The sequence below is a fragment of the Gymnoscopelus braueri genome (genome assembly GCF_963280865.1).
Source record: "Gymnoscopelus braueri genome assembly, chromosome: 11".
Lineage (NCBI taxonomy): Eukaryota > Metazoa > Chordata > Actinopteri > Myctophiformes > Myctophidae > Gymnoscopelus > Gymnoscopelus braueri.
The window spans coordinates 42,638,835-42,653,620 of NC_137613.1; the positions used below are offsets into that span (position 1 = coordinate 42,638,835).

Below are 14,786 nucleotides of genomic sequence, written 5' to 3' on the forward strand. Positions count from 1 at the left end.
TTTTGTTGCAAGTTAAATTATTTGAGTTGTTTATATTTGATTTATTTGCGTTATGTGTATTAAGTATTCTGTCCCACCCTGTCAGCAGGGTGGCCAAGGCTAAAACAACAAACCAAACGCTACACTAAATAAATTAACTCAAATTAAATTACAATTCTAGTCTCCCTGACTAAAACAATACAGGAGAAAAAGAGGATAAAAATAAAAGGGCAGCACACTATTACTAGAAGCTTCCCATGTACCTTAAGCACACTGCATAAAAGTATGACACAGTATGTTAAACAAGGAGGGTTCAGCACATAATGATGAAGAGTGGAAAAAGGGTTAAAGTTGAGCTTCTATCAGGATTTTATCTTGGTTGATTGGCAATGACGACCAGGTGCTGTCACTCCGCCTCCAATCACTGGCCCTGCAAAACAAAAAACAGGAGACACACACACCCACGGCCCCAAGTATTATATACAAGTAAGACGCGTTCCTGGTGTAAGCTGGTGAATCTCTGGGAAAGTTGCTGAGAGGCGGAGAGGCGGAGCACGCAAAGTGCATCTAATTCTAATAAAATAAAGGTCCATGTGATCTGACGGCCCGGGCCCCTGGAGTCCCGGGCCCGTAGGCGGCCGCCTACCTGGCCTACCCGGACGCTCCGCCACTGCATACAGTATACCTGCTATGTGGACCTACCGAAGTGTTATCACCTTTTGTCTAACCTTATGCACCTTATGCCTCACCTCATGTGCATACCGTACATGATTGTTTATGTGTATGTATGAATTATTTTAGATTTTTGCCTCTCATTGACATGGTTTTCTTTACTGATTGATTTATTCTCTCCTTGCTCTCCCTGCCCTCCGTTCATTTTCTCTTTCTGAAAACAACAAAAACAACAGAGCTTGCGCTTGCGCGAATGTTGCCTAAAAAATCATCCATTTCTTTACAACTGTAAACCTGTGATGTGACAATACAGTTGACAATGAAAATAAGGTGAATTATTGTGATGTTGCCAAAAATAAGCTTACATCTGTGCCCAAGGGCCCATTGTCTCATAATCCACTTATATGGAGGCGACTGAACCAAATGTCATCACCTTTGTCAGAGGAAAAGAAAAGAAGACATATCACACGTTGTTCTCCTCATCTAATGTTTTTTCAATGTGCACACTTTAATTGGCAAATTTTAATTGGTGAATTATAACATGAACTGTTCCCATCTCCTGCATAATAATTCAGCACGTTCATAATCTTTGCTTGATAAAGTACATTCTGTAAAATGACACAATCTGCCAGAGGACCATCAAACATTTGGTATGGATCGAAATGTAACCAAATTGACACATTTGTTAGTTAAATTAACAGTGTGAGAGAGAGAGAGAGAGAGGGGGGGGGATCATTGCTTGCACTGAGAGGTTGGCCTCGCAACACGATTGTGCCAAATGAGCATTTATTATGAATCCTAGAAGCTGTCAGCTACTTAAAGCTGCAATCCATAAGTTATATCAAAGAGTAAATGTTCTTTTAACCAATCTGTAATAAAATATAACTATCTGGCTGCAGTGGTTGGAGGTGCTCGCCCTACTCTTCCATTGAGACATTTATAGCACTTATTAAACATTCTTTTAAAGCTGCAGATCTCCCCTGGTCCCCCGCCTGGGAGACTAGACACAATCCCTGCCTGGCCTAAGGAGATATATTGCACGTATGAGCTTCAGGCAGTACTACTTGTCACCCAGTAGGTCTCCTACTCGACACCAGGGTGTCTGTCAGTCTTTCAAAGAGATACATCTTACTGTTTGTAAGTAATGTAATTATTTTTGTTGCATTGAGAACATGCACGTGCAATTTGGTTTATTTTGTTGTTTTATGTGTTTGAAACTCTTCATTAACACTGAAAGAGGTGGCAGGGGTTGACACAGTGTACGCTCTCTGGTTAGAGGTGGTCGCTTCCTGGCCATAGGCCTGAAAAAGCAGAATTGAAAGGTCAGTTATTTAACTGCATACTGGAGGTTCTTCGATTTTAATAACATAATTGATTATAAGAAATGTGTTTTTGCAAACATGGAGAGAGATACTAGAGAGATAATACTGTAGTTCTCAAAGAGATAATACGTATAAGTATGTAAGTAAATAAGTATAGAGGGTCTCTAGGCTGGCACTCTACTATACTAGGGATAACTACACACAGGTGAACACAATGGGTAATTAACACATTAATTAGGGCAGACAGAAAGCACAAGGACAAGGACATAATACAAAATAAGATAGGAAACCTGGGGAAGAACAGACCAACAGAATTACAAGACCTAAACACTGAATACAGAATAAACTGAACATCGAGCTACAGAAACTAAACAATGACAAAATCTGACTAAACACCAAAACCAAACAGGGAGCAAGAACACAAGAGAGAAATAAATGTCCAAAGCAGGCTGAGGAACGTGCCATAACACAACCTTGACTGTCTGTCGTGGAATGTCATCAGAAGATGAACTTCACACAAGCATTATTGTTCACACAAAGCTACAGTTTAAAACCCTAGCTTGGTGAAGTATACTTTGAGGACCATTGCGTCATCAAAGATTAGTCCACTGAACATTTCGATGTGTTACAGTTGAAATGTTCCCACTGATAGAAGACAACAAACACGTTGACAGTCTGATTTTCAGAGTCTGAAGGAAATCAAAGTGGGGTCGGGGTTCTCAGTCTCGGAGAGTCTATGTGGGCACTGAGACACTGCGTACGTGTCAAAAACATGCATCCTCATGCACTAACATGCACACGCTGTTGTTGGGTTAAAAGTTCATCGGACAAAAACAATTCAAAAATAGCTGATCCACAAGCTCAAAGCACGTCGCATTTTGAGTTTGTAGATCTGCTATTTTTGGAAAATTGTTTGAATCATTTTGAAAAATGTTAAGAACACAAATCTTTTATGAGAGAGAGAAAGAGGCCTTCAGACAGGACATAAACATTACTTGTAACATGTGAAGGTCACACTGGGGTTTTGAAGGCATCCTGTACAGTCAGAAGATACAAATGTTTCATTGTTTGAAATCATGTTCAGTCAGCGTTCATACAGGACAAACTGATATGAAGTAAATCTCACAACACAAGTCAGATAAAGTTCATCAGTCGACCTGTAAATGTTCGGTAAATAAAATAGAATACAGTAATACAATTAATACAATCTCCATTGTTCTTGGAGTGATGTGAATTTTTTTTTTGTATTAATAATGTTATTTTGACCATAGAGTAGATATAACTAACCCAACATGGTGGTTGGATTTGGTCTATCTGCCCTGTCTGCCCTAACAACCATCATAAAACTGTTACTCTCCTTAAAAACCGCTCTAAAAGAGCACTTACTTAGGTGGCTGAAATTCGGAACTGGCCCCTGTAAAAAGTCTAAGCTTATCACCAGAAATAACCCCCTCAACTGTTTACTGTATATATATTTATTTTATTTTATTACTACTAGTTTATATGATGTTTTTGCATATTATTGTATATTATTGTTTGTCTTTAAATGTTTCGATGAATTGAATACACAGGACCCCAATGGAAACAATCCATAGTGCTTTCTTGGGTCCTTTTAGCATCCTTTTGTATGGACCTGTACTGTACCTCTGTGCTTTTTTTGCAGATTGTTAATAAAGGTCGGGTGGGACACTTACTGGCTGATAAGTGGTACTGCCTGAAAGTCAAAATGCAATGTATTACAGTGCAAACATGTATTACTATAGTATACACATCAAAATAAGGAATAAAAAAAATCCCAAAAAGGGTAGCACATCCAAAGTTTCAATTAAATGGAGGACAAAGTACTCACATTTCCACTTTCTTTATTGGACACACCAATAAATGAAAGCGTTCAAACTTTGGATGTGCTACCCTTTTTGGGATTTTTAAAATCCTTATTTTGATGTGTATACAGGACTTCGGGTCTAGCACTCCCCTGAGAAAACCCATTGTTGATGTGCTACTACTGTTCAAAACCTGGCTGTCAGCAGGATGAACTGGAGGTGAATATAAAATCAGAGTTTATTTAATTTACACATGATGAAGAATAACTTCCAGCTTAACTCTGACAGGAATCACTCATTCCGTGTCCACATTCTCACTGCCACAGTGGGCACCATGTTTAATTTTAAACCACATGGTTGAGCAGAGTCCCTCAGGGCTCTTTACTAGTGTATTTTCAGTTTTTTGTTATTGAGGGGAAAGCTTCCACAGGAAAATAGTACAATATTAGCACAAATAGCACAAAACGGATGCTGGGGTTAAAGTGGTTAAACCATGGGTAAACCCATTAAAACCCTTGCGTTGTCTTCGGTTCAAATGACCCGCCAGCATGTTTAACAGCAGAAACTTTCCTTAAATGATATTTTTTCAACGTATTTATATTTATTTGACTACGTTTCCTAAAGTGACCCAAACATTATGAAAAGTGAAACATTGCCATTGTTCACATTTCCATGGAAGCTATACACAAATATTGTCTTCGCGTAATATTTTACCCGACATTGATTTTAACTGGTCAGATTTTAATTGATTTCGGGTAAAAAAAAATTCCGAACACAATCTTTGTCACAGAGTCAGTTGCACACTACAAAACACACACACACACACGCACACGCACATGCACACGCACACGCACACGCACACGCACACACACACTCATGTCCTCGCCTTCCCATCCATCTATCCACTTAACCATACTCTTTCCTTCCTCTGTTTGTTGTGCTCCAATCTCCAGGCTCCTGAGCCTCTCAGTTCTCTCAAGGTCGATGGCTGAAAGAGCAGCGCTAAGATCTCATCTGGATGGAGAGATCCCAAACCTACACCTGCCAGACAGAGGTCAGCATCATCATCACACACTAACTAACAAACACACTGGGTACATTCTGTAGTCCGCTAGTATCCTACTAGCGGACAGAGGTCATAATCACACAAGTGTTACTCAGCTGTCATGTTAGCCAGTTGTGTAATTAGTGTTCGTCTCATAGTGTGTTGTGATTTATGGCTGTTTTCATGATAGTCGTTCTATGTGGTGTCAGGAGAACGTGTCATTAATTCGTTCATCTCAAATCACTTTTCTGTGTGACACTCTTCTGCTATGTGTGCACTGAACATGAGGTGTAACATTATCTGTCATATAGTAATCTGTTGTTTGCTTTATGGTAATGTTTTACAACCAAATTAATGTTTAATATCATTCATCTTTGGCCAGTATGGTTGTACAAGGTACCTCTGTGGTCAGAATGTACACAAACAGTCTATCCTGTTTTAATATGCTGCTTTATAAGTATTCTTAATTTTATGGAGTGATGTGTGATTTGCATTTGTGAGTCCTGATTTGTATTTTGTGTTAAACCCAGGGACCCAGGGTACAGTAATGTTTATTATTATTATTATTTATGTAAAAGAAGGCTAAATGGGTTCAGGTGGTTTTTGCCTGTCTGTGAGACGTAGTCCTGCATTCATTCATCTCACATCACTTTTCACATCACCCCACTGTGGTGATATATGGTATGGCACACTTCATCATCTGACAATGTGCAGGATCCTATTTTCTGCTAGATTAACATTACACACTTGATTTATACAAATTAGTTAATAGTATGGACATTATTTAATGGCTTTCATATAGATAAGTTAAATATACTTTAAACACGTACTGAAAGAACAGCAAAACATATATTATTGTGGCAATATAAGGACTCTATCAGGTGTAAGACGGAGATACCTGTATCACACACATTACATCTACTAATGGACCCCCCCTTTTTTTTCAAGACAACAGAGGACATCAACACAAATCTGAATGGTTTAAAGATGGGGGACAATATTAATTTGAAAAACTGGACGATCAAGCAAGGAAGTGGCGTGCAAGTGCCCCAGGGAGTGGACTGGCGGCAGAGAGACATGGTCAGCCCCGTCCAAAACCAGGTAGTCTCAGCATAGCCAGACGATTGCATAGCTCCACCTAGCTTTGCCTATAGGCGGAGATCTCTGAAAGTCTGGCTACACAAGGTCACTGCGAGGCGTTGTGAGCTTGTAGATCTGCTATGTTCACAATATGTGTCTCTTTCTTACATAATATTTGACAATTTGGCCAATTTGGTATTACAAAGACTTAGTTAAAAGTCTTAAAATTGTAACTTCGGAAGTGTGCAGCAGATACCCTGTTTACACTTGAACTGTATGTTGGTTGGTTTACTGCTGAGTGAGAAAACAATGTTGCACATTAAGCTAATCATCTGGAGACCCCCCAAAATCATTTGGGGACCCCCCCCTGGGGATCCTGACAGCGGAGTGTAAACAATGTGAATATTTTCCATTGTATTAGTGACTACTAGTGATTCTCAACTGTTTTTGCACCTGGACCCAAATTCTGATTGTGATGCTACTTTAACTACTTTTGCAGGGGGACCCCCTGGAATCCCCCTAAGGGCCCCTGAGGGTCCCCAGACCCCACTTTGAGAACCACTGCTCTAAAGGGTAACTTGGCCTGATGTTTCTGAAATGTCTCTCTTTCTCTCTCTCTCCCTCCGTTACACATATGAACCCTAAAGGGAATGTGTGGGTCATGCTGGGCCTTCAGTGCAGTGGGGGCCCTTGAGGGCCAAATGAAGAGACACACAGGTATCCTCATCCCTTTAAGTCCCCAGAACCTGGTTGACTGCAGCACCCAGGATGGAAACCTGGGCTGCAGGGGTGGATACATCTCCAAAGCCTTCAACTACATCATCCGCAACAAAGGCATCGACTCAGAGAGCTTTTACCCCTATGAACACAAGGTTATCTTCTGTATTTTTTTTAATTGTTAACAAACCGTTTTGTTAAGCAAAGCATAGTAACATAATAATAATACTAACAATATAATAATAATAATAATAATAATAATAATACTAGCCTACTACTACTACTACTGCTACTACTTTGATAAGAAAATAGTAAATACATATTCCTTATTTGCTTTAAAGACTATACGTAGGCCTACAGTATGACGTGCCACATTAGATAGCGATAAAGTAATTACAATGTCATCTGAAGAGAATGTGAGTGTAATTAATCTCATTTGGATTATGTCACTTAAGGATGGTGCATGTCGCTACTCCATGAAGGGAAAGGCTGCATACTGCTCTGGTGTCAGGGTCCTTCTGTCTCAGGGCAACGAGAACACTTTGAAAACTGTTGTTGCGACAGTGGGGCCTGTAGCTGTGGGCATTAATGCCATGCAGCCGTCTTTTCACCGCTACAAAGGAGGTAAGGTTGAGACACACACTATATACTGTACATTACTGTTGCCCAAACAGTGGGTCTGGACCCATATGTGGTTCGCGGACCAATTTGTATTGGTCACAAGTAAATACAGCTTTATTTTTGTATTCCTACATTTTGTTTTTAATAATTATTTCAAAAGATTTTAAAACGTTTTCACCAAAACAAAACTATTTTTTTTATGAATTTCATGAGAAAAAAATGGAAAAAATAGAATAAATTCCATAAATTAGAAAAAAAAAAAAACTTAAGAAGTAGTGAAAATAGCCGATTGTACCATATTGTACCATATTTTCACTAGTTTGGGTCCCAGGGAGACATCACATTTCTACCAGTGCTATACATAATTGTACTCAAGTCTTATAACGCTACTGCCACAGTGTAGCTGCAAATGCATAACAAGGAAGTTGTTGTTGTGAGATGTTCGCGATCAGGGAGAAAGTGTAGGCTACACGTAAACATTTTAGTTGTGTGTTTTCCATTCATTCGTTCATTATCCATCGGGTGCATTTTGAACCATACTGATCTTTCAGGTGTATACGATGAAAAATACTGCAACTCCCGGCAACTAAATCATGCTGTACTAGTGGTGGGCTATGGTGCAGCCAACGGACAGGACTACTGGCTTGTGAAAAACAGGTGAATAAGTCATCTTAATACTAACATCTTTTCAGGCCCACCCAGGCCGCGTGAATTTTCAGATGTTAATTGTATCACTAACATTTTTATTTTAATGATCAGTCACTTGACTGTGTTCACTTGCCCTACTTTTAATGTTATATTATCATTAAAGTCTTAGTGTTTTGCCAATTATTTTGGGGCCCACTTGCAATATCCTCACGGCACACCAGTGGGTCCCGGGCCCACAAGATTGAGAATCGCTGCTCCAGATCAAAAGAGATGAGGCCAGAACCTTAAAGGGACACTTCACCCAAAAAAAAAACGTTGTTTCAATGGATTAGTCACCCCATGGAGACTTGAATTCATGGATATTTTTTTTGTTTTTTGTCTCATTCCTAAGACAATAATTTGATGACCGGCAGCGGTTCCGGTAGGAGACACAACGACCGCTGCCTACCGGTCGGCTGTTCATCAAATTATTGTTTTAGGAATGAGACAAAAACTAAAAAATATCCATGAATTCAAGTCTCCATGGGGTGACTAATCCATTGAAACAACGTTTTTTTTGGGTGAAGTGTCCCTTTAAGAGAACCAGTGGAATTGCACATCAGTTCTGAAACTAGTCCTAACCAATAGTCAGTGGTGAAGCCAAACGAATGAATGCAGCATGTTTTCTACACCAGTGGTTCACAAACCTTTTCATGTCAAGGACCACGAAAATTATATGTATTTGGCCGCAGACCCCCATCTCAAAACATTTTGTTCCAGGGACCCCCAGAAGCAAAGATTTGAGTTGAACAAAAATATCCATATTCAAAGATTTGCACAAATGTTTCAGGATTTTTCAAAAATAGCAGATCTACACTACAAGCTTTTAGATCTGCTATTTTTGAATAGCCAGAAGTATAGAATATGGTTAAAGTGGTTGAAATGACTGTGACGCTGTATTAACACATTTTGTTGGGGACCGGCCGTCCCCGGACCCCACTTTCAGTCTTATCATGTATTTATAATGACATAAATTCAAACTGATTGCTCTGCTTCCAGCTGGGGGACCGGATGGGGTGAAGATGGGTACATGCGAATGGCCAGGAACAAGAACCTCTGTGGCATTGCCAACTTTGCCGTCTACCCCACACTGTGAAGTTGGAATTCGGCCACCCCTGGCAATATAGAATTCAGGGTTTATTTTATTATGTACAGTAAAGTATCAGGGCAAGTATGAATTGTTGTAATTGTATCTGTGTTGGAAGGTTGCAAAACAGTTCATAATGTCAGTGTTCAAAGTGTTGTGCTGATTATATTTTCTTTGTAAATTATATCACAGTATTAATGGTATGTATAGGCAAGTTTATCAAACTGAACAGTTCCCATATGTTTAAGATGCATTACTAGATTAATAAATCAGTAAGTTTAGTAGGTTAATACATCTTAGTTTTGCTCAAATAAATAAATTTCTCACACAAAAGGGACACAGACCCAGCCCACTCTCTGACAACTTCAGTCTGATAATCAGGCTTCTTGCACATCACCTGACAGATATTTCTTTCCAGAACTCTGCTGCTCAATACATTTCATGACAGAAAGCTAGACACCGCCCCCTTGTGTCTCAATATGACAGAGCAGGAGTAAAAAAAAAAAAAGCTGTCCATTACCATTATGACACTGTTACCAAAGACAGAGACACACTATGGACAGTGTTGAGTGGACATTAAAGACAGAGACAGACTGGACAGTGTTGAGTGACATTAAAGACAGAGACACGTTGGATAGTGTTGAGTGACATTAAAGACAGAGACACTCTGGATAGTGTTGGGTGACATTAAAGACAGAGACCCACTGGACAGTGTTGAGTGATATTAAAGGAGACACACGCTGGACAGTGTTGAGTGGACATAAGACAAAGACACTCTGGACAGTGTTGAGTGGACATATGACAGAGCCACACTGGAACGTGTTGAGTGATATTAAAGACAGACACTCTGGACAGTGTTGAGTGGACATAAGACAAAGACACTCTGGACAATGTTGAGTGGACATAAGACAGACACACTGGAACGTGTTGAGTGATATTAAGGACAGACACTCTGGACAGTGTTGAGTGGACATAAGAGAGACACACTGGAACGTGTTAAGTGGACATAAGATAGACACTCTGCAGTGTTGAGTGGACATAAGACAGAGACACTTGGCAGTGTTGAGTGGACATTAAAGACAGAAACACTCTGGACAGTGTTGAGTGACATTTAGGACCTGTGTGACAAAGAGTCACCATAAACAGCACATTAACGCTTAGTTCACATCAGCAGTGTGGTTTCGCTGCCACCTTCTGAGAATGTGAGAGATTCAATGGAGAGGAGAGGACCGCTGCTTTTGACAAGGGGCAGAGCCAGCAAAAAAAACAAGGGTCAAAGTTGAGGACACTTTGAGACAGAGCGGCAAGCCAATCAGAAGTGCTGTGTGTGTGTGTGTGTGTGTGTGTGTGTGTGTGTGTGTGTGTGTGTGTGTGTGTGTGTGTGTGTGTGTGTGTGTGTGTGTGTGTGTGTGTGTGTGTGTGTGTGTGTGTGTGTGTGTGTGTGTGTGTGTGTATATAGTGTATATTTAGTGTTTCATAAACCATTTAGTACAAACGCAAAAGAAAAAAAGCATACAAATTGAAAAAAATCTACATCTATCTCTGCCTGCCTGCTAAATTGAATCTTGACCTTCAGGTGTGTGTGTGTGTGTGTGTGTGTGTGTGTTGTGTAGTGTGCAACTGACTCTGTGACAAAGATTGTCCTCGAGTCATTTTTGACCCGGCAGTTAAAATCAATGTCGGGTCAAAAATGACGCGAAGACAATCTTTGTAAATGTTTGTGTATAGCTTCCATGGACATATGAACAATGGCAATGTTTCACTTTTCACATTTTTTAAGTTTATGCTGTTAAACATCTTTGAACCGAAGACAACACAACACAAGGGTTTTAATGGGTTTAACCCCAGCATCCGTATTGTGGGGAAAGCTTCCGCAGGAAAATAGCAGATGTACATTAGAGTCTCCCATGTCTCCAGCTCTTTATTAAACAGCAGTGCTCTTCTGATTGGCTTAAATGTTGTCACCTACCTGAAAATGTACTATATTTTACGAGAGCTGGAGAGACCCCTGTGACAGAACAAATGCTCTGTAGCAATGATTACTATCAGAATATAGTACTTGAACCTTTTTAACCAAAAAGACAATGTACCAAAAAATATCACTTACCCTACCTTTAAATAAACTCTGATAAATTGGCTGTGCATCATTTCATTTTACATTCACCTCCAGTTCGTCCTGCTGATAGCCAGAAGTATTGAGCAGTAGTAGTAATACATGTTTCTGTCAGGAACTGGTGTTGTAGGACCCAAAAGCAGGAACTCAGACAAAGCAGGAGATGAGAATCTCAAACATAACTTTACTAGTAGGAATAATGCAGAATTACAACCAATACAGAACTCAAACATTACACTAAACATGACGACAAGGAACCTGACAAATAACTTAAGACCCAGCACTGAGCACTCACAGAAACAGTCTTTATAGTCTCAGCAGCTTGTCACCAAACCAGGCTCAGCTGGTCCTCACAGGTCACGGCATTCAGGGCAATCAGACTCATGGAGCAGAGCAATGGAGGGGCAGAGGCACACTCAGAGGCAAACAGTCACATGGGCCCACTGTAGAGGCTGTGATCGTGACATGACAGTACCTCCCCTCCACGGGACGGCTCCCAGACGTACCTTCAGGCCAATCGGGACAGGCCTCAGAATGACGGAGGTGGGATGCGGAGACCCTCGGGCAGGCAGGGTAGGGTAGACACAATCGGCGAAGCAGGGAAAGGGGCTGAAACCCCCCGGAGCGTTCTTCCACTGCCGGCCATGGGACATAGAGACGGAGTCCAAACGACAGGGGAAAGGGGCTAAAACCCCCCGGAGCTTTCTTCCACTGCCAATGGGGGACGGGATCCGAAGGACAGGGAAAAAGTGGCCAGCAAGGGCTCTGGCACAGGTCATCATGACGACGCTCAACGTGGAGCAGAGGGCACATGCTGGTCAGTCAGGGCAGGAGGGTAGGGCAGGGAATCCATGTCAGAGGAAGGCCACGGTGTGTTTAGTTCAGTGCTGGCTGTTCCGCTGGGTCCATGTATGGGTGGGTCATACTGTCAGGAACTGGTGTGGTAGGACCCAAAAGCAGGAACTCAGACAAAGCAGGAGATGGGGATCTCAAACATAACTTTACTAGTAGGAATAATGCAGAATTACAACGAATACAGAACTCAAAACATTACACTAAACGTGACGACAAGGAACCTGACAAACAACTTAAGACCCAGCACTGAACACTTACAGAAACAGTCTTTATAGTCTCAGCAGCTCGTCACCAAACCAGGCTCAGCTGGTCCTCACAGGTCACGGCATTCAGGGCAATCAGACTCATGGAGCAGAGCAATAGACCATATTCACACAGCGGCCATGTTTCTATGAAGTCAATGAAAGTAGCCACCCCGGGTGGCGGCACTTTCAATGTTAAATTCCAATATGGCCGCTGTGTGAATATGGTCTATGGAGGGGCAGAGGCACACTCAGAGGCAAACAGTCACATGGGCCCACTGTAGAGGCTGTGATCGTGACAGTTTGCACTGCAATACATTTGACTTTCAGGCAGTACCACTTGTCAGTCAGTAGGTGTCCCACCGACCATAGGCTCTAACATGTCTCAATAGAAGAGCAGGGAGACTGATTGATTGATTAATTAATTGATTGAGGGATTGGTTGAATACTTTATTAACAGTTTGCAAAAAAAACACGTAGGTACAGTTCCATACAAAATGATGCTAAAAGGACCCAAGAAAGCACCATGGCTTGTTTCCATTGGGGTCCTGTGTATTGAATTCATCGAAACATTTAAAGAAAAGCAAAAACATCATATAAACAAGTAGTAATCAAAAAGAAAAACATGTACAGTAAAGAGTTGGGGGGGGGTGGGTGGGTGGGGGGGTGTATTTCTGGTGATAAGCTTAGACTTTTTACAGGGGCCAGTTCCGAATTGCAGCCACCTGTAAGTGTTCTTAGAGTGGTTTTGAAGGAGAGTGGGGAGTAACACTTTTTATTGTTTTATGACTGTTGGTAGGGCAGACAGGGCAGACCGACCAAATCCAACCACCATGTTGGGTTAGTTAGTTACATCTACTCTATGGTCAAAATAACATTAATAATACAAAATAAATTCACATCACTGCAAGAACAACGAAGATTGTATTAATTGTATTTTAATGTATTCTATTTTATTGACTGAATATTTACAGGTCGACTGATGAATTTTATCTGACTTGTATTGTGAGATTTACTTCATATCAGTTTGTCCTGTATGAACGCTGACTGAACATGATTTCAAACAATGAAACATCTTTATCTTCTGACAGTACAGAACCCCAGTGTGACCTTCACATGATACAAGTAATGTTTATGTCCTGTCTGAACATTTTCCAAAATGATTCAAACTTTCACAATTTAAATAAAGCCTTCTATATTCTCTCTGTGAGAACTACAGTATTATCTCTCTAGTATCTCTCTCCATGTTTGCAAAAACACATTTATTTTAATCAATTATTTTATTACAATTGAAGAACCTCCAGTATGCAGTTAAATAACTGACCTTTCAATTCTGCTTTGTTAGGCCTATGGCCAGTAAGCCACCACCTCTAACCATAGAGTGTACACTGTGTCAACCCGTGCCAATCTACCGGGCGTTCGGTAGATTGGCCTACCGAACGCCCCCTTCTGTGACACACGCGGAAGCTTTCATCCTCTAAAATGGCGCCCGAGTCGAGATACCAATGCCTCAGAGCCGAAGGAGGCATCCACCTTTATATGTCTATTCGGTTCTTAAGTCTGACGTCATTTTGTAGTCCGACGTCACGTCCGGGTCCAAAAGGCACCAGCGCCGTCCACTCTTCATTGTAAACAAACATGTTGGAACCCATAAATCTTTTTACAATAACCTCCTTTTTCAGAAATGAACCATTGAGGGTTAATAAGGGTCTTCATGCTAATATCATAGACAGTAAAAAGTAGGCTAATATATATATTTATTTTTGTATTTATTTAGTATTATTATTAACATTATAATATATATTTTTTTATATTTATTTATATATATATATTTATATATAGATGTAAATAAAAAAACGATGTCCTCTTCTTTTTGTCGTTGCCAGGAAAGCGGTAGAATGACACTTTAGTCGTTATTTTAGTCTCAGATCTGTTAAAACAGCGAGGGACACAACACTTCGCATATTGGGAAAATACACACTGGGACCCGGAAGTTATTCTAGCGGGGTGCAACGTCACGTCTGAACAACCGAATGGTTTGACACGCTGCTACATCACTCTGTAGTCCTATGCTTCTTGTCCAGCAAGCAGCAAGTGTAGACTGTGTACATTATCTTCCATCTCTATATCTCTAACTTGTCTGTCGCTCTAATTTAGCAATGGTACGACGGTGCTGCATTGTCGGATGCAATAGCAAGTGTTCAGACGTTGGAGTTAAAATGCACACATTTCCAACCTGGAAGCAACACTATGGAGATCAGATGTCAGAGATATCAAAGAAACGTCGTATGGCTTGGGTGTCAGCTGTAATTCGAAATAACATAACCTTCAACAACATTCCCACACAGACGTTTGTGTTTTCACGGCATTTTGAAAAGGGTAAGTTACAACCAAAACACATTTGACTCTAATGTTACACAGATAACTATGCTCACCAGTGTTGTTATGTTGTTGTTTGCACATCAAGCTGGTTTATGAGAGACAACTCAGGCCTGTTCACTTACTCAATGATTAATGAATGTTCTTTTCAGGTAAACCAGCCT

At 40.7% G+C, this 14,786-nt stretch overlaps 1 protein-coding gene across 1 annotated transcript; it reads left to right on the forward strand.

The window, feature by feature from the left end:
* Window positions 1-5,828: 5,828 nt before the first annotated feature.
* On the forward strand, window positions 5,829-9,042 carry LOC308095649 (cathepsin S-like; the record flags this gene model as incomplete). Its single annotated transcript, XM_080442696.1, has 5 exons — window positions 5,829-5,942; window positions 6,569-6,793; window positions 7,094-7,262; window positions 7,811-7,916; window positions 8,946-9,042. The coding sequence occupies 5 exons, from the start codon at window positions 5,829-5,831 to the stop codon at window positions 9,040-9,042; spliced, it is 711 nt and encodes a 236-aa protein (XP_080298822.1).
* Window positions 9,043-14,786: the final 5,744 nt, after the last annotated feature.